The sequence below is a fragment of the Podarcis gaigeae genome, assembly GCF_964106915.1.
Source record: "Podarcis gaigeae genome assembly, chromosome: 1".
In the NCBI taxonomy this organism is placed as follows: domain Eukaryota; kingdom Metazoa; phylum Chordata; class Lepidosauria; order Squamata; family Lacertidae; genus Podarcis; species Podarcis gaigeae.
The window spans coordinates 3,858,241-3,878,858 of record NC_139678.1 but is presented as its reverse complement, the minus strand read 5'-3'; the positions used below and the strand labels follow the sequence as shown (position 1 = coordinate 3,878,858).

Here is a 20,618-nt window from a genome sequence, read left to right as displayed (position 1 = left end):
AGTTGCTGGAAACCAGAGGAAGGGAGATGGCTCTTGTGTTCGAATCCTGCTTGTCTGCTTCCCATTGGGGCTTCTGTTTGGCCGCAATGAGAACAGGAGGCGGGACTCGATGGGCCATTGGCCTGTTCCAGGAGGCTCATCTTATGTTCTTATTTTTAAAGGGGAAGCGGGAACACCACAGCTTACCTTTGCGAAACGAACTCTGTGACTTGCTGCTCTGTAAGAGAGGTCAAAGATGAGAGCCAAGTGTTTAATCATTGTCGCCGGCGATCAAAATTGCCAACTTGCTTATTTCCAGAATGACTCATAAACAGATCACAAGCCAGCCATTAAAAGACGTGGTTTAAAGCAGGGCATAGGCAAATTCCAGCCCTCCAGATGTTTGGGACTACAGTACCCATCATCCCTGACCACTGGTCGTTAGCTAGGGATGATGGGGATCGTAGTCCCAAACATCCGGAGGGCCGGAGTTTGCCTATGCCTGGTTTAAAGTTTTAAAGTAGTTAAATGAGCAAGACTATTCAGACTCACACCGTCCACAGGAGGGGGAATGGCGCCACCAGGATGCCCTTGGGTGTTGAACCCGGGACCATTCTGCATGCAGGGCAGGTGTCCTGCACTAAGCTACAGCCCTTCTGTCCCAACATCCAGACGACACGTGCAGGAGAATAACAACTGAGCAGGGGAATAACAGCATGGACTCTGCCTTTGTTCCTTTCAGTCTCAAACTCACCTGGTCCCCCCATTGCCATGGAGATAGATTATGATGGGATTATCGTCCGCCAGGGCCTCTTCGTACCAGCTGGGGCCCTTCCCCTCAGCCTCCTCCCGCATGTTGTCAGGCAAGGAGTGCCTAAGAAGAGAAGCAAAAGGCCTATTCAGCCGCAGTGGGGAATGCCCCACTGCGGATGGAAAGGGGGAGCAGTGAGGCGAGTTGCATCTGCCCAGATCAGTGCACAAAGCGAGCCTTGAGCACATCAGCTAAAAATACGGATTTGTGCACAGAGAAATGAGAAAGCAAAAGTGAGAGCAAAGCCGATAAGCGCATGCATGGTGCTTTGCAGATACGGATCATCCTCAAGCCTTCCCTCTGTAGAAGCTCGGTCCTGCCAAAAAACTCTTAATTATGAGCTCCGTCTAAACTTAAATCCACCCAGTCTACTGCCCTTACTGACACAAGACCCCCATAAAAGTGCGCGGTTTAAAATTGTGCACCAAAAACTCCTCTCCTGTGGACTCCACCCACGTAAGCTTCTCATGACGGGCTTTATTAAAGCAAAAAGGCTAATTGGACAGCGTCTGAAAGACTTAGAGCAACAGAACAATCTGGCCATTATAAAGAAATTCTGTCCTTAGTATGCCTTTTTTCCCCCCTTCTCAATTTGATACCCTGGCACCATATTTGTACAAATTAACTATCCCAAAATACAGACGTGCCTTCACACTGGCCAGATTGGATGTGATGCCCTCTGCCATACTTCAGGGCAGGTACCCAAAGATTGCAACTGACTCTGCCCTTGTGCAATCTGGAAACAGTGGCACATGTTCTCCTGTCCTGTCCCCTTTATAAAGATCTGAGGAATGAGATTATTAACCCACTCTTACTTACCATCCCAGGCCGCCCATCTGAGGCCACATTGTTATTTCTTTTATCAGATCAAAATGATCAGATGATAATCTTGGTCATTTGATTGCCCTTTTTACCCATTGCTGTCTTTTTATTTGTATATATTGCTTGTTTTATGGGACACGGGTGGCGCTGTGGGTTAAACCACAGAGCCTAGGGCTTGCTGATCAGAAGGCCGGCGGTTCGAATCCCTGCGATGGGGTGATCTCCCGTTGCTCGGTCCCTGCTCCTGCCAACTTAGCAGTTCGAAAGCATGTCAAAGTGCAAGCAGATAAATAGGTACCGCTCCGGCAGGAAGGTAAACGGTGTTTCCGTGCGCTGCTCTGGTTCGCCAGAAGCGGCTTAGTCATGCTGGCCACATGACCTGGAAGCTGTATACCGGCTCCCTCGGCCAATAAAGCGAGATGAGCGCCGCAACCCCAGAGTCATCTGTGACTGGACCTAATGGTCAGGGGTCCCTTTACCTTTACCTATTGCTTGTTTTATGTTGCCATGGCCGTTGGCTAATGCGAATAAAGTTTTATCTATCTTATCTATCTATGGATCATCCTCAGCCCCAGATCAGAATGGGAGCGAGACTTGGAGGGTGACATGCAGATCAGCACACGGCCCCTGCCCTTACTCACCAAATCCCAATAGTGATCCCCGGTTCGGAGGTGAGATAAAAGTTCCTCGTGTGATTCAGATATACTTCGGGCTTCTGGAAATCCATCCCAAAGGGAAAAACAACTGCAAAAGAAGTTCACGTTGGAAATTGGCTCCCTGGCAAAGGCCTGGCGTTCCCCATGCGCCCCCAACACTTGTCAATGCCACAATAAGCGGGTGAGGAGCATCTCTGCTTTATGACTTCGAATGAACGGGCAGCAAAACCAAACCACGTGTGACATGGCAGAAGTGGACAAAGGAAAGTTTTCTTCCCTCTCTCTGAGAACTAGGACTTGTGGACATCCAGAGGAAGATTCAGGACAGATGGAAGAAATTACCTCCTCATCACAGGCCATGGTTACACTGTGGAACTCCCTCCCACAAGACGGCCACCAACTTAGATAGCTTTAAAAGCAGATTGGAAAAATTCATGGAGGAGAGGGCTACTAGCAGGCTCAAGAAGTATCAAAAAGCGTTAAAAATACTCAATTAACTGAGGTTCTGCTGCCCTAGCAGAAGCCTGCCCCCCGTAATGTCGTCTTGGGGGGGGGGGATCTCCCAATTTAAAAAATCCTGGCTGTGCTCATGGAAGAAGCGAGAGAAGCAGCCAGATGTGGAGTCGCATCCATAGCACTCCCTCAAAATCCAGAGGTTTCCACAAGCCCCAAAGGGACTGGCGGCCTCTGGATTAAACCACCCATTTTTCCAGCCTAGACAGAACACAGCAGCAGCATGTTTGCAAAGAGCTGCAGAATATGCGCACTGCCTGGGCGGCACTGGCTCCCGGTGGAGTACAGGGTCAGGTTTAAGGTGCTGGTTTTGACCTTTAAAGCCCTATGCGGCCTAGGACTCTCGTACCTACAGGACAGCCTCTCCTGGTCTGCCCCGCGGAGGACCTTAAGGTCCGCAAATGACAACACTTCGGAGGTCCCAAGTTGCAAGGTGGTTAGATTGGTCTCAACTAGGGCCAGGGCCTTTTCAGTACTGGCCCCGACTTGGTGGAACGCTCTCTCACAAGAGACTAGGGCCCTGCGGGACTTGACATCTTTCCGCAGGGCCTGCAAGACAGAGCTGTTCCGCCTGGCCTTTGATTTGGACTCAGTCTGACCCTTATGTTTCCCTCCCCTTACGGTTTTGATTTATGGGCTACTTTTAAAATGGGCTACTTTTAAAATGATTTTAAAATCCCAAGGCAGGCAATAGGCAGAGAGAATACTTACTGAAATTAAGAAAGACAAACTTTTGCAGCAGCGAAGGGAACATGCGGATGATGAAGGGGATGGAGGCATACAGAATAAATACATTCAGGATCAGTGTCTTGATTTTACTGGCTTGGAACCAGTCCAGGAGCCCCCTAAAAGATAAGGAGATAAAGAAATAATGATATTGGAAACTGCTATATATAATTACTAAGAAATTCAGATGGAAGAGATTTGAGGAAGTCAAATAATATGTTTATGAAGATGGATTTTAATTAAGTAAGTAAGTGTTAGTGTAGTGATGATTAGTTGTATTTTATGTTTTATATTCTTTTTTCTCCCCCCCCCCCTTTATTACTGTCAATCTTTTCTTTTGTTATATCTATGTATGGAAAATAATGAATATTATTAGGGGAGGAGATAAGGAGGTAAAAGACTTAAATGAGCAAACAAAGGACAGTGATAATTATTTCCATATTATTTTTATTTATTGCATTTCTATCCCCACCCTTCCTCCAAGAAACTCCAAGCGGCCTACGAAGTTTTCCTCCTCCTCCTCATTTAATCCCAGCAAAGGTAGGAGGTAGTTTCGGCTGAAATATTGTGACTGATGAACCAAGGTCACCCACTGACCTTCATGGCAGATTGGGAGATTTGAACCCTGGTCACCAGGGAGATTTGAACCCTGGTGTGTTGGCTTTCTTATCGCTATTTTTATTTTTTAATGATGAAAAATAAATGAAGATGTGGCCATTTGTTTAAAATTTTGTTGACTTGGCCAGGAATATTACATACACCCGAGGAGTACATATAGCTCAATGAGGATAAAATTTGGTGAAAACCATGTGTTTTAAAGAAAAAGTGGCTTATGAGCAATAGTGGCTTTCTCACAAGCATACGTCTTTTTTAAGAGTAGAATAAGAAGACAGAGAAGTTTTAATTATAAGTATAATTTAATTATAATTAATAGTCAAATTTGTCTGCCCGGGCCTCTGCCTGGCTCTGCAAGGCCCTGCCTAAATCTGCCCTCAAATGCCACTCCTGCAGGAGAGCGATGACACGAGACGGGGCCTTCTCAGTCGTGGCACCTCACCTGTGGAACGCCCATCAGAGCAACATTCAGTCCGCCCTCAATGTCGAGATACTGAAGAGGAGGCCAGTGGCCGATTTATTTGGCCAGGCATACGGACCACACAACAGATGTCAAATAGATAAACAACTATAGGACTTTTAGAAGACATCCCTATACGGAAGTTTTTTACGTTTGGGGTTTTATACTGGTTTTGTTGGGAGCTGCCCAGAGGGCCTGGGACAACCCAGTCAGAAGGGCAGCTGTCAGGGTTTCAGGGACAGAGAGCGAGGGGGAGGGGTCCCAGGGCGATGAGGAAGAGGACGACGATGACCCGAGGTTGTCAGTGAGTCCGTCAAGTGAATCCGAGGATTCCCAAAAGGGAGCCCCCCTGGTCAGGCCAAGGGGCAGTAGAGAGGGAAGCAGTCAGAAGCAGGGGAACGAAGAGGGAATCCCCAGTGGGGGTTGGAGATCGGGACCGGCCTCTCCGTCGGAACGGAGTGAAGGGGGTGGAGTTACCAGTGTGTCAGAAAGAGCAGAACAGGGAGCAGAGAGGGGAAGGAGTTCGGAGCAGAACGTCCTGCCGGAAGGGGAGGAGTGTAGTACCGAGAGTAGCGTAACGGTCGAAAGGAAGGTCAGAGGCAACGTACGCGCGCCAAGTTCAAATGTGGAGGCGCGCGGAAATGAGGAGAGCCCTGAGGAGGAGCCTGGTCCCAAAGCACGAAGGAGGGGGGAGCAGGCGTCAGAAGACTCAGCCTCAGGGGAGTCCCGGAGGGAGGGAGCACAGGGGGGCAGGAAGACCCTGCGGAAAAGGAAGGAGAGGAAAAGGTGGAGCAGTACAAGCCTCTTAAGCTGGTGCAGGGGCGGGACTGACTCAGAGGGGACTTCTACGATCTAAGAGTAACAGATCCAGAGCCACGGAGCTTGGATGTAATGCCAACAATGTTCTTCAATAAAACCTTTTGTATATAACTTGGACTGGACTTTGGTCTCTTGTGAGCTGGGACCACGGGTGGCTCTGACAGTAAGTCCCCTCCCAAAGAACGCAAAATTTTTTTTTGCAAAGCTCACAAACGGTGACAGCCATGAGTGCGGAGGATCAGCTGACAGCACTGCGAACTACAGTTTCCGAACTCACCGCTGCAGTCCTTGCGTCTCAGAAGAAGCATGACGAAATGGAGAAGCGCTGCCAAGACCTGCAAACAAGGTGGGAGCGTGCAAGCAGGGAAGGGTTCCCAGGGTCCAGGTCTGAGGGAATTGGACTTGGAAGGCGGGGGGGCAGCCTAGTCACCCACTTCGATGGGAACCTGAAGCACTACCCCAGTTTCAGAGCAGACGTTTTGTATGCATTGCACTTGCTTCGTCATGACTTTAAAGATGAGGAGGAGAAAGTGGGGTTTATTGTTTCTCACTTGTATGGGGCGGCCAGAGACTGGTTGCGCAATTTGTGGCGTGAAGATGGCCCTGCCCGCCGCGATTCTGATGAATTCATTAAAGCGATGGATGCCTGCTTCCAGTCAACCGTAGATTTGGATCTTGCACGCAGGGAGATATTTGGACTGCGGCAAGGCAAAGCCACTGTGCGTCAGTACCATTCCAGATTTTTTGCTTTACTGACTGCGTTACGCTGGGAGAAAGACTGCACACCTGTGAGGGATTTGTTCTGGGAGGGTCTCAGCGGTCCCATAAAGGACGAACTTGCCAGGGGAGACAGACCTCAGACCCTGGAGGAGGTGGTGCAGAGGGCTCTGGCGATTGGGATACGTCACGAGGGACGTCCTTGGCACAATGAGGAAGAACGTCAGGTGCGTCCACCAGCGAGAACGTCTTCTTTCATCCCCAGGGAGTTCAGTCAGTCACATCCCTCGCCGCTGGGGAGGCAGGGGGAGGAGCCGATGGAACTTGGTGGTGCTAAGGCTCAAGCAACAGCCAGAGCCCCAGCTTCCGGTGCAGTAAAGGCGAAGCCTCCTAGAGGAACCAGGAAGTGTTACATTTGCGACAGTGCACTGCACATGGCGAAAGAGTGCCCCCAGAGGCTCCAGAAACACACTGCAGCTTTAGCAACAGTAGCAGCAGAAGTGATCCAAGAAGAGGAGCTTCAGGGAAACGAAAGTGCCTGGCTGTAAGCACGAATGCTGGGGCTCAGCCAGGCGGATCTATAGAACAGTCCCCAGCGTCTTTGCAACCCACAGACCCTTTACCACCCAAGCCAGCAGTGCAGCTCACCGCAACACTTCAGTTGCCAAATGGGACCACCCTAGAAGTGCCCCTCACGATCGATTCTGGGAGCAACGCCGATTTCGTGGGGATGCAATTCGTCAAGCAGCATCGCATAGCGCTTCTGCCCGCCACGACGCCTCTGAACGTAGTCACGGTGGATGGCAGGAAATTGCTTGGAGGGCAAGTTGTGCAACAGACACCTCCCATGGTGATGCGGATAGGAGATCACCGAGAAGTCATTAGCTTCAATGTCACCCACCTGTCTGACACGCCTATAGTATTAGGCATGAGTTGGCTGGAGAGACACAGTCCTGCTGTAGCGTGGTACCAACGCCAGATCACCTTTTGCTCATCGTACTGTGCTCAAAATTGCATCCAGTCCTGCCAGGAGGAGGGGGCTGAGCACCAGCTGCGACTTGGCATGGTGCAGGCAGTACCTAGCAAGTACGAAGGGTTCCTGGAGGTTTTCTGCGAGAAGGAAGCTGACCAGTTGCCGCCCCACAGACCTTATGATTGTGCCATCGACCTGGTGCTGGGGGCGCAGTTGCCGACTGCAAAACTGTATTCCATGTCTGAGGACGAGATGCAAGAGCTCAGGGAGTTCATAGAGCACAATTTGAAGCGTGGATTCATCCGGGAATCGAAAGCAGTGGGGGGCAGTCCTGTGTTCTTTGTAAAGAAGAAGGACACGCCCCAAAAAAGACTCATTGTGGACTATAGGTTCATAAACAGTATGACCAAGCCCAAGGCCTTCCCCATGCCCAAGATAGATGATCTCCTAGCAACCGTGAGGAAGGGGAAGATCTTCACCAAATTGGATCTGCGTGGAGCGTATAACCTCATACGCATCCGGGAGGGCGATGAGTGGAAGACGGCCATGTTCACGCCTCTGGGCATGTATGAATACAGAGTTATGCCGTTTGGTCTCCAAAATGGATCTCACGTCTTCCAAGCCTTTATGCATCACGTGCTAGCGGGACTTCTCTACAAGAAATGTGTGTGTTTCCTCGACGACATCCTGATCTTTTCGGAAACGGAAGAGGCCCATGAGAAGGACGTAAAGGAGGTCCTGCAGAGACTACGGGAGAACAGGCTCTACGCCAAGTTAGAGAAGTGCCAGTTTGATGTGACGGAGGTGGATTTCCTAGGCTACAAGCTGTCCGACAAGGGGCTCGCCATGGACAGCGTCAAGGTCCGCGCAGTGTTGGACTGGAAGAGCCCACGCAATCGGAAGGAAGTCCAGAGATTCATTGGCTTCGCCAACTTCTACCGCAAATTCATCAGAGGTTTTGCAAAGGAGACGGCAGCGATCACGGACACTCTGAGTTCCAAGAAGAAGAGGTTCGTGTGGACGGAACAGGCGGAGCGCTCTTTTCGGAAGCTTAAAAGCCTTTTCGCCTCCGAGGAGCAGCTGCTGCACGTGAATCCAGGCAGGCCCATGCGAGTGGAGACCGACGCGTCAGACAGAGCGGTTGGAGCCGTACTCCTGCAAGAAGATCCACATGGAAACTGGAGACCCGGTGCCTTTTACTCCCGAAAGCTCAGCAAGGCGGAGCAAAACTACACCATATGGGACAGGGAGCTGTTAGCCATTCACGCAGCTTTCAAAGCGTGGCGACACTTCCTCATAGGAGCCAAGCACACAGTACAGGTCCGCACGGATCACAAGAACCTAGAGTATTGGCGCACGGCGAAGCTCCAAAGCCAGAGACACATGCGCTGGGCGGAATTCTTCGCGGATTTCGACTTTCGGATAGAGTACATCCCAGGAGATTCCAACGTTATAGCCGATGCGCTATCCAGGAAACCGCAATATCTCGATGAAGCGGCGCCAGTAGCAGCCAAGCACATTTTCGCACCGCAGGCGTGGTCGTGCGCTGCCATCACAGTAGATCTGGACGCGGTGCGACGCGCGTTGCAAGTGGATCAGTTCGCACAGTCCAAAATGGAGGAGTTGCGCAGAGGTGTGCAGAGTGGCGAAGAGTTCCAACTACGCGACGGACTGCTAACTCGCAAAGGTGCCCTCTACGTGCCAAGCGACGAGCTTCGCGCAAAGGTTCTGCAGCAGTTGCACGACGCCCCCAGTGCTGGCCACTTCGGTAAGGAGAAGACAATAGAACTGGTGGCAAGGGACTTTTGGTGGCCCCGGATGCGCGGAGAGGTAGCGGATTACGTCGCCAGGTGTGACACTTGTCAGAGGTTCAAGCCAGTACACCAGAAGCCAGCGGGGCTGTTGGAACCGCTGGAAATGCCACAGCAACCGTGGGAGAGGGTAGCCCTGGACTTCGTTACTGACCTGCCCAGCTCCAGAGGGAAGACGGCGGTACTGGTGGTTGTGGACCTGTTCACCAAGATGGCACACTTCATTCCGTGCGCAAAGGTGGCGACGGCGGAACAGACTGCCAAACTCTTCATTGATCACGTGTTCAAGGTGCATGGGCTGCCGCAGTCCATCCTGTCCGACAGGGGGCGCCAGTTTGTTTCCAATTTTTGGCAGAAGCTTTTAGGTATCCTGAACGTCAAGATCAACCTTACGTCGGCGAGACACCCACAGACCAACGGCCAAGCTGAGAGGGTCAACGCGATCATGCAGCAGTACCTGAGATGTTACGCCAATCAGCGACCCGCAGCTTGGGTGGACTACCTGCCGATGGCGGAGTTTGCCTATAACAACACGAAGCACGCGTCCACGGGGGTGACGCCGTTCTTCGCGAACAACGGTCGTCATCCCAGAACCTTCCCGGGGTTCGGGGCACCGAGAGAGGAGGTGCCGCAAGAAGCCGACCAGTTTGCAGCGGAGCTGCAGGAGGTGCACGAAGAGTTGCGGAGACATTTGGAGCTGGCCAAGCAAGCATATAAGGTGCAGGCAGACAAAAACAGGAGAGCGGGGGAGGAGATCCAGGTGGGGGACTGGGTGTGGTTAGCGGCCCAAGCGATGCCAGCCAAGTCGTTGGCCAAGAAGAAGCTAGGGCACAGGCAGTTAGGGCCGTACCAGGTGGAGGCTAAGATCAACCCTGTAGCCTTTCGACTAGCCCTCCCCGAAGGTTCCAGAGTGCATCCGGTATTTCACAGGTCGGTGCTCACTCCCTACAAGGCACCGCACAGGTTTCAGGAGTCTGAAACAGTCCCGCAACTACACACTAAGTCACAGGAGAGGGAGAGGGCGCCTAGGGCCGAACCACTCAACGAGGTCACAGAAATCCTGGACTCGAGATGGGGGAAAGAGGGGGTAGAATACTTTCTAGCCACAGAGGGCACTCCAGCCAGTGCCAACGGTTGGGTGCCGGGCTACGCTTTAGACGAACCTCTTCTAAAAGACGAGTTCCATGCCCTTTTCCCGCATAGACCCATGCCAGCCGAGTACTTTGATGACTGGCTCTTTACGCCCACACTCTCAGACAGTACTTTCCGGGGTTTTTCTTCAGCCGAGGAGAGAACGCCAGAATCTAGCCCGCCCAGGGGATCGTGCTCAGGGGTGGACACAGAACCCTCTTATTGGTGGGACGAGCAACCAGAGGAGGACTGGCGCAGGAAATGGCTGACGGGACCTTGGCCGGCAGCACCAGACGAGGTACCAATGGAAGAGGGAGAAGAGAACACTTTGGGTCAAGAACCCGAATTCGAACACTCATACACCGAACTGCAAGCAGAGGAAATGGAGGTACACAACCTGTATCCTGCATCCACCTCCGAAGAGCTGCAGCTCCTACAACCTGCACCCGATGGGCGGGAGGGGGGAAGGGGGGGCTTCGAGGGGGGGATGGATGTCAGGGTTTCAGGGACAGAGAGCGAGGGGGAGGGGTCCCAGGGCGACGAGGAAGAGGACGACGATGACCCGAGGTTGTCAGTGAGTCCGTCAAGTGAATCCGAGGATTCCCAAAAGGGAGCCCCCCTGGTCAGGCCAAGGGGCAGTAGAGAGGGAAGCAGTCAGAAGCAGGGGAACGAAGAGGGAATCCCCAGTGGGGGTTGGAGATCGGGACCGGCCTCTCCGTCGGAACGGAGTGAAGGGGGTGGAGTTGCCAGTGTGTCAGAAAGAGCAGAACAGGGAGCAGAGAGGGGAAGGAGTTCGGAGCAGAACGTCCTGCCGGAAGGGGAGGAGTGTAGTACCGAGAGTAGCGTAACGGTCGAAAGGAAGGTCAGAGGCAACGTACGCGCGCCAAGTTCAAATGTGGAGGCGCGCGGAAATGAGGAGAGCCCTGAGGAGGAGCCTGGTCCCAAAGCACGAAGGAGGGGGAGCAGGCGTCAGAAGACTCAGCCTCGGGGGAGTCCCGGAGGGAGGGAGCACAGGGGGGCAGGAAGACCCTGCGGAAAAGGAAGGAGAGGAAAAGGTGGAGCAGTACAAGCCTCTTAAGCTGGTGCAGGGGCGGGACTGACTCAGAGGGGACTTCTAACATCTAAGGGTAACAGATGCTGAGCCACGGAGCTTGGATGTAACGACAACAATGTTCTTCAATAAAACCTTTTGTATATAACTTGGACTGGACTTTGGTCTCTTGTGAGCTGGGACCTCGGGTGGCTCTGACAGGCAGCATATAAATTATTGTTGTTGTCTTTGTTATCGTTGTTGTTTGATTTTAAATTACCTGTGTAATTGTTTCTTTTATTTCTGCAGTTTGCTGCCTTGTGCTGTAAGCTGGACAGACAAGATGCTAAAGAGTTTTGTATAAACAAAGAAACAAAATAAATTCTTTAGCTGCAATTCCTACATTGTAAAGGGTTGGACTAGATTAGCTAACCACCTCCTTCTGGGAGATGATCTATAACAAAATGAAAAAGGTATTTAAATAAGAAACCAGAGGCCTTTCTCCTAGGCATGGTGGGCCAATTGGTGCAAAAGGAGGATATAACTTTTTTTATGTACGCCACAACAGCAGCAAGAATACTCATCGCAAAGTATTGGAAAACACAAGATTTACCCACCCGGGAAGAATGGCAGATGAAGGTGATGGAATATATGGAACTGGCTGAGATGACTGGCAGAATCCGGGACCAAGGAGAAGAGTTGGTGGAAGAAGATTGGAAAAAATGTAAAGTTTATCTTCAAAAATATTGTAAAATTAAGGATTGTTAGAAAGATGTTGGGAAAAGAAAATTATGTGGTTTTAGCATAAAAGACATAAAGGATTAAGTAAAAATGAATTGGTGAAAGAGAGAAGGTAAAATTATAGTATGTTAAGATAAATTATTAGCATAAAAACAAAGTTGGAAGGATTTGCTGGAATATTTAATTGAATTAGAATACAAAAATGGGAGGCGTGAGGAAGTTAAGGAAATAAGTGAATGTAAGTAAGTGAGTTAAAGGTTTGACTTGTTTTTTTATTTCTTTTTTCTGTTTTTTGATTATTATTTTTTTACATGTATTGTTTTTTCTTTTTCTTCCTTTCTGTAACCTTTAAAATCTAGATTAGATTAGCTAACCACCTCCCTCCTCCGTCTTGCTAGATTTTTACACAAGACATGCCAATAATGATCTTAGCTTCTGGTGCAACAGTTGGCTCAGCAAAGGTCTGGGCCCACAAGTAACCCAGCTCATGAGCGATTTCGCTTTGAGGGTGCTTTGGCAAGGCATCGAAACACACCCAAGAGGCAGCAACTCACCTTGCTGTGATGCAGCAACCAAATCACAACTGCAATAGTCAGCTTCCAAATAAGCAGAGCTCGGTTGAGTAACACCTGAAAACAACACCCCCGGAGCTCACATTGCCCTTGCTCCCTACCCTTAGGTATTGGCGACACCACAAACTCCAAAAAGCTGCCAAAGCACTTGCACACTCCCAGCATGTTGCGACAGAGTCAGCTGCGGCAAGTGCCTATTGCCCAGTGCCAGTGCCGTCACTCGCACGTCTTCCTCTCTCATCCCTGGAGGCAGTTCTGCAGCTGTTCCCACCCTTTTGATTTACTGAAACAGCTACAGGCCGGCTGTTGTAATAAACAGCAAGGGGTTTCGCGGGATAAAACCAAGAAAATAAAACGGATCCCAAACCTTGCTGAATTTATTTACTTAGTTAGAGTGGAAGATGCTTTAGTGTATGAATCGAGGGCCAGATCAGAGTGGCCTGAGAGTTTTATTATTTGTTTGTTTCTTACGTTTATGTCAAGGCAGTGTACGTGGTTCTCCTCACAACAACCCTGTGAGGTAGGTTAGGCTGAGAGAAGGTGAATGGCCCAAGTCCATCCAATGCGCTTCATGGTTGAGGGGAGATTCGAAAGCCAGAACTTCCAGACCCCAGTCCTGGGTTCGAATCCCCACTCAGCCATGAAGCTCATGGTGTGCCCTTGGGCCACCAGAAGACAACACAGTTTACATAGTGAACTGATCAGGGCTGTGACTCTTGACAGGCCCAGAAAAAAGTTGCTCATGAAGGCTAATTCTTTTTAATTACAGCTTATCACCTGGGCCTATCTGTAGGCAGGTATTTCAGCATTAGAAATAGCCCTGGAGCCCAGTGTGTGCATTTGTATGGAGGCAGGAAAGCTGGAAGGAGGGAGATTATATCCCACACAGTCTGGCTGCTCTGAGGTGGAGGGAGCAACAGTGAGAGGCTCCTGTAGGAACCTCAAACTTTTGTACTGCTAGAATGAAACTTATGGGTCAAATTGAATAAGACTCTGTTGCTGCCCCCACAATTGCCCCCTTTTGTTCTCCTTCCCCTCTGCCACCATAGCAAACTCTGTGAGGGCAGGATTTTATTTTTTTACACAAATACACACACATGGAGGGGAGGGTGCCCAGAGCATGTGCAGAGTGCCCTGTCCATGCAACTGACTTGCCCCCCCCCCAAAAAAAATCCTGATATTAACAGAAGGCCTCTGTGCCAGATGGAGAAGACAGAAATGGGAGCGAGGCAGGAGGGCATGGAAGAACATAAATGCACTCTGCACATTCCCAGAGGCACTCAGCTAACCCTGAAAACCAGACTTTGGCACGATTGCCCTCAATTCCCTAGTCCCAGAGTAGCAGGGGGCAAAGAGGAAGGAGGAGGGGGGAATGCTAGGGACCATTGCAGAAGTCCAGGCCACAAGTTGTTGTTGTTGTTTAGTCGTTTAGTCGTGTCCGACTCTTCGTGACCCCCTGGACCAGAGCACGCCAGGCACTCCTGTCTTCCACTGCCTCCCGCAGTTTGGTCAGACTCATGTTTGTAGCTTCGAGAACACTGTCCAACCATCTCGTCCTCTGCCGTCCCCTTCTCCATCTTTCCCAACATCAGGGTCTTCTCCAGGGAGTCTTCTCTTCTCATGAGGTGGCCAAAGTCTTGGAGCCTCAGCTTCAGGATCTGTCCTTCCAGCGGGCACTCAGGTTAGATTTCCTTCAGAATGGATAGGTTTGTTCTTCTTGCAGTCCATGGGACTCTCAAGAGTCTCCTCCAGCACCAGAATTCAAAAGCATCAATCCTTCTTTATGGCCCAGCTCTCACTTCCATACAGGCATGTGCTAATTTTAAATAGTTGTTGCTGTTAATCTATTGCATTTATATCCCCCCTTTTTTCTCCAAGGAGCTCAAGGTGGCACACATGCCCCCCCCACTTAATCCCCACAACAGCCCTGTGAGGTAAGTCAGGCAGAGAGAAGGCAGGGACTCACCCAGGGTCACCCAGGGAGAGCTTCATGGCTGGGTGGAGATTCGAACCTGGGTCTTCTGAGCCCTAGTCAGACACTCTGACCACTGCCCCACACTGGTGGAGCCAATGAAGAGGATGGGTTGCTGAGATTTTGCAAGATGTCTAGACATTTTCGAATCAAAGGCAAAAGGGGGTTTTGGGTGTGTGTGTGTGTGTGTGTGTGTGTGTGTGTGTGTGTGTGTGTTTAATGGGGGAAGGAGCAGAAGGTCTCATCCTGAAACAGCACTCCTGGCAGCTCCTGCAGATGGCAGACCAGAGGATTTTGGCCTCTGCCTACCTCCAGAGACATGGCCTCAGTTAAGAGGGTCCGGGAGGGAGAGCATGGGGCAAAGACCCCAGACCAAAGACCCTGAAGCCCAAAGGTGTGTCTCACCCCCATTTTTTGGCCTCTGAGCTTTTGCAAGAGCAAGGGCTCTTAAGCAAGGAGCATTGCACTTCCAGGCTTGGACAGGATCCCATCAGTGGGACGGGCAGGTACAGGATGGGTACCAGCGGCCTTCGTCCCACTCACCCACGGCTAACTGGCTGGCTCCAGAAACAGCATTGCAAATTTCCTAGTGTGCAACAGTTCACACCCACTGCGCCGCCGCCACCCTGGGGAAACGACAGCTCTGGTTAAATCCGGGGTGTAAATAAGTTCCCCAAACACCTCCTTACCATTAAATGCTTGCTTTGCTAAGGATTGCAGTGGAGGAGAATGAACTGTGACAAAAGCACAGCTTTTCTCTCTCACTCCTAACACCAGCAACTCGTGGACATCAAACAAAACTGAGCGCTGGAAGATTGAGGAGAGAGAACATAATGTTGTCCTTCACACAGCACAGTTAAACTATGGAACTCACTCAAGTCCCGCAGAAGGCAGGGATGTCTCCCAAAACAGGCCGCTCATTCAACGGGGAACGGAGGGTGGTGTAATGGTTAGAGCGCCAGTCTAGAACCTGGGAGAGGCCAGGGTTCAAATCCCACCCCCCTCGGCCATGAAGCTCAGTGGGCTCACACTCAGTTGATCACACTCAGCCTGACCTACCTCATAGGGTTGTTGTGGGGGTTAATGAAGGAAGGGGAGAATGATGTACTCATTGGAGAAAAGGGTGGACTATGAATATTATTAATGTATTATTGTTATTATAATGATGATGGTGATGATGCAATAAGTAAATCATGGTTGATTTACTTATTGTAAATCAATATTTACAATATTGTTATTAGCCGCCCTGAGCCCAGCTTCGGCTGGGGAGGGCAGGATATAAATAAAAAAATTATTATTAATTTATTATGGGACGCGGGTTAAACCACAGAGCCTAGGACTTGCCAATCAGAAGGTTGGCAGTTCGAATCCCCGCGACGGGGTGAGCTCCCGTTGCTCGGTCCCTGCTCCTGCCAACCTAGCAGTTCAAAAGCACGTCAAAGTGCAAGTAGATAAATAGGTACTACTCTGGCGGGAAGGTAAACGGCATTTCCGTGCGCTGCTCTGGTTCACCAGAAGCGGCGTAGTCATGCTGGCCACATGACCCGGAAGCTGTATGCCAGCTCCCTCGGCCTATAGAGCAAGATGAGCGCCACAACCCAGAGTCGTCTGCGACTGGACCTAATGGTCAGGGGTCCCTTTAAAAGGTAAAGGTAAAGGTACCCCTGCCCGTACGGGCCAGTCTTGACAGACTCTGGGGTTGTGCGCCCATCTCACTTAAGAGGCCAGGGGCCAGCGCTGTCCGGAGACACTTCCGGGTCACGTGGCCAGCGTGACATCGCTGCTCTGGCGAGCCAGAGCCGCACACAGAAACGCCGTTTACCTTTAAAGGGGTCCCTTTACCTTTACCTAAATCATAAGCAAACAAACTGGAACATTGAATTTGCTCCGGGAATGTCCTGGCTTGGAAAGCTTGAATCACTGGCACCCATCCTGAAAGCCAATAAAAAACTTGATCGCATGCATGCTTACTCTGATGCAATTCCCACGGTAATCAAGGCAACTTTACTCCCTAAAGCACGTTCCCCTAACGTGGCGCTTCCAAGATGTTGCTAGACAACTGCTCCCAACATCCCTGACCCTTGTCCCGGCTAGAACACTCTGCCCTGAAACTCATTCTCAGCCTACCCGACTCTGCAGGGTTGTTCGAAACACAAAACGTGGACTAAACGAGGAAAAGCGCGGGGGGGGGGGGGATAGAATTGTGACAAGCAAATTCCTTTTGGCCAGTGCTGAATCCTGCCATCTTTCCTCTCTCCCTGTTGCAAACATCGCCAAACTCCCCGTTCCCAAACACCCCTTTTCAGGTCATCGCGCGCGCGCTCCGTTCCCATTTCCAGCCTCTCTTGAAAACAAATGATGCTCAAAATGCATGTGACCTTATTTTTTTTTTGTCTGAGCCTGAAATAAAAGCAAACCCTTCCTCCTCGCCAGCGCGTGATGAAAACCGGCAGCGAGGGAGCGAGGAAGCGAGCGGATGGGATGGCGGATGGAGGCGGGGAGCGCTCAGAGCCTCGCCGGGTGGAGAGAGGCGCAGGTGCCCGGAGCGCGCAAAGCGGGGCGACTTAGAATCCTGGCACGATAGCCTTGCAAGGGACCCCCAAAGGCCATCCAGCCCAACCCGCTGCAATGCAGAAATCCCAACTCCACCAACCTCTGCCTCCCGCGATGGAGAGGCACCCCAGCTCCCTGACTTACCCGGCAGGTTGCCGGGGGGCCCTCGATGCGGACGCGGCCTGTCCCAGCTTGGAAGAGGCCGCGATCCCCTTGCCCTGCGCCCCCGAAGGCGCCTCCTGGGCGCGCCGCTTCATCCTTCGCCAAGCCGAGCCGCCTGCTCCGCTTCCGAGTGCGCGGCGGCGCCCGCGGAAGCGCCTTCTCCCCGTCTCCCTTCTCAAGGGGCGAGGCAAGGGCGGAGCGCGCCTCTCGCTGGGGCGGTGCTCGCCTGCCCGTCTGCCCACTCAGGACCGGGTCCGAGCTCCCACGTCGCAGCAGCCTGGTAGACTGCGCCGGCCGCTGGCGGCTCTTCTTCTGACTGCCCGCGCGGCTGCGCCCAGTGCCTCTGCGCGCTGATGGCGTGCGATTTTGCATGAGCTGTTGTGCATTTGCGCGCCATCATCCGACAAGTGGTTTGGCAGGTTTTCTAAAATCATTTTTATTTTTATTTCCTCCCGCAGAATCGGTAACAAAGCAGCCACAAAACAATCCATGTCATTTCTATAAGTCATAAAACGTGGCAAGACTAACAAAACGGGGGATAAATATTATTTCACAGTACATAATGATTGAAATAAATCAATTAAATAGATTCGACAATGAATCAACTTGGGAAACATAGAATAATAGAAGTGAGCCCATGAGTCCTGCCTGCTTATGTGCTCCATTTTGCGGTATATGCTGCCGGTATTTCTCGTCCATCGGTTGTTTCATTTGTATCCTTAATAAAATCACACCACACACTGTAAAAATTAACTTTTTTTCTGGTCACCTCAATTTTTCCATTTTTGGCAGGTTTGCAGCTTGGTCAAAGTGGGTTAGGATAAAATCAGTGGCTGAGGCAGGACATCGATAAAAAGAAAAACATATTAAAAACACCAGCCCAAAGCCCTGCAGCACCTGAGAGGCATGGAAGCTTTCAGGAAGTCTGAACTGACTTCTGCTGCCACTGTTTGTGGGGCTGCCCTTGACAGTGCTTTTGCTGGGTTTGTCTTTATTTATTTTTTAGTTCTTGTGAAGCACCCTGGAAGTTTTTACGTGGTGAGTGGTAAATGGAAACCATTTAAAGCAGCGTTCCAGATGTTTGGGACTACAGCCCCAGCCAAAGCAATTGGAGGGCATCAAATTAGCAAAGACTATTTTAAAAAAAGATTGCATAACAGAAACCACACAGAGCAAGTCTGGTATAGGAATATTCCCCCACCAGCACCTTAGGCCTGGGAATTCTGCCCACATGTGAGTTACAGTATTGCATTTTGCCTAGGAGGAGGCCCAAGGCAAGAAGGGTGATTTGTCTGGAGCCCTGATAGGTGGAGAATATCAAGGTGTTACATCTTCCCCGCAAGTCCTTGCGGACAGCACATGCTGTCTCTCACAGCTGTCTTGCCATTGCAGCAAGAGGTGATCTACTGCCTCTATTTTGTCAGTAACTCCTACTTAACCTGATGCAACATCAGTTTGGATGGAAGGTGCACATGGAGAGAAAAATTGCCCTGTTGGGATGAGAAATGCCACGCAAACCCTCAACGAGAGAGGAGGCGAAGACATCTTTGGCTGCCTCTAGAGACTATCATTATTTTGCTGGAGGGATTCAGCCACATACCTGAAATTCAAGTTTGTGCAGTTGGAAGTGGATCACCACACCTTTAAACTGAGCTTTGAAAGTTCCTTTTTAAAGAGGAGCTAACTTTACCTTTAGGGATGCGGGTGGCGCTGTGGGTTAAACCACAGAGCCTAGGACTTGCCGATCAGAAGGTCGGCGGTTCGAATCCCTGCGATGGGGTGAGCTCCTGTTGCTCAGTCCCTGCTCCTGCCAACCTAGCAGTTCGAAAGCACACCAGTGCAAGTAGATAAATAGGTACAACTCTGGCGGGAAGGTAAACAGCATTTCCGTGTGCTGCTCTGGTTCACCAGAAGCGGCTTAGTCATGCTGGCCACATGACCCAGAAGCTGTCTGCGGACAAACGGCGGCTCCCTCGGCCTATAAAGCAAGATGAGCGCGTAACCCCAGAATCGGTCACGACTGGACCTAATGGTCAGGGGTCCCTTTACCTTTACTAACTTTACCTTTTACCAGCTTCGTCTGGTTCAGCAACTATGGCCATTCTTGGGCAGGGATAGCCTGACCACGGAAGTCCATGCATTTGTCACCTCAAGGCTAGATTATCGTCATGGCCTCTATGTAGGGCTGCCCTTGGGTCTTCCTTGTTCAGAAGAACCAGCTGGTGCAGAATGCTGCGGCCAGATTGCTGACGGGAGCTTCTGGTCATGTGACACCATTGTTAAAACAGCTGCACTGTCTGGCTGCCCGTCTGCTACCAAGAAAGGTTTTAGGTTATTGTATTGGTTTTACTGAGGGATGCAGGTGGCACTGTGGGTTAAACCACAGAGCCTAGCACTTGCTGATCAGAAGGTCAGTGGTTCAAATCCCCACAGCGGGGTGAGCTGCCGTTGCTCGGTCCCTGCTCCTGCCAACCTAGCAGTTTGAAAGCACATCAAAGTGCAAGTAGATAAATAGGTACCACTCTGGCGGGAAGGTAAACGGCGTTTCCGTGCGCTGCTCTGGTTCGCCAGAAGCGGCTTAGTCATGCTGGCAACATGACCTGGAAGCTGTATGCCGGCTCCCTCGACCAATAAAGCGAGATGAGCACCGCAACCCCAGAGTCGGCCACGACTGGACCTAATGGTCAGGGGTCCCTTTACCCTTTACCTATTGGTTTTACTAAGCTCTGAACAGAATACTGAACTGGGATCCTTATATCCCAGTTCGATCACTGAGATAATCTGCAGGAGTGTCTTTGGTTGTTCCCCAAGTTGGTGAGGCTTGTTTGACAACAATGAGAAATTGAACCTTTAGTGTCATCGGAACACCCTGCCACTAGAGATTCAGTGGGTGCCTTCTGTGCCAGCTTTTTAAGACCTGATGAAAACTTTTTCTGTTCTGCTAGGCCTTTTTCTGTTCTGCTAGGCCTATGCAAGCTGCCCACAATGGTCTATCAATGTTTGTTTTTAATTTCTTTCTGTTTTTAACTAGTTTTTAACTTTCTGTTATTGTATACCACCTAGGACCCCCGTACCTACTGGACCGCCTCTCCTGGTATGTACCACGGAGGACATTATGGTCTGCAAATAAAAACACCCTGAAGATTCCAGGCCGCAGGGAGATCAGACTGGCCTCGACAAGAGCCAGGGCCTTTTCGGTGGTGGCCCCGGCTTGGTGGAATGCTCTCTCACAAGAGACCAGGGCCCTGCGAGATTTGACATCTTTCCACATATCAGTGGAAACAGTTGGTCTTGGCAAGTATTAAATGCTTCTAATTTTAACTTGAAGATTGCCACTTGTCCAGTTTTAGTTTTAATTTTAATTGTTTGAATTAATTGTGAGATGTATCTTAATTGATTGCTCGCTTGTGTTATGCATATCGTCTTGTTTATATGATGTTAGCTGCCCTGAGCCTGGCTTTGTGCCTAGTGCCCTCACCCCCTTCTTTCGAATCTAGGGGTGATTCATGGCCACAGCAGGCAAGGCAGTGTTCCCCATTTCCTTGGGGCAACAAG

At 50.7% G+C, this 20,618-nt stretch overlaps 1 protein-coding gene across 1 annotated transcript in view; it reads right to left on the bottom strand.

Moving 5' to 3' along the window:
- The window catches only part of ABHD12B (abhydrolase domain containing 12B), a 45,265-nt gene extending 28,018 nt beyond the window's left edge, over nt 1-17,247 (bottom strand). The window contains exons 1-5 of the mRNA XM_083737402.1: nt 17,046-17,247; nt 3,493-3,626; nt 2,254-2,356; nt 734-853; nt 187-217 (exon numbers count right to left, since the gene is read on the bottom strand). Of these exons, the coding sequence (XP_083593528.1) occupies nt 187-217; nt 734-853; nt 2,254-2,356; nt 3,493-3,626; nt 17,046-17,158 (501 nt within the window). The 5' untranslated portion in view covers nt 17,159-17,247. The remainder of the gene's footprint in view (nt 1-186; nt 218-733; nt 854-2,253; nt 2,357-3,492; nt 3,627-17,045) is intronic.
- Nucleotides 17,248-20,618: the final 3,371 nt, after the last annotated feature.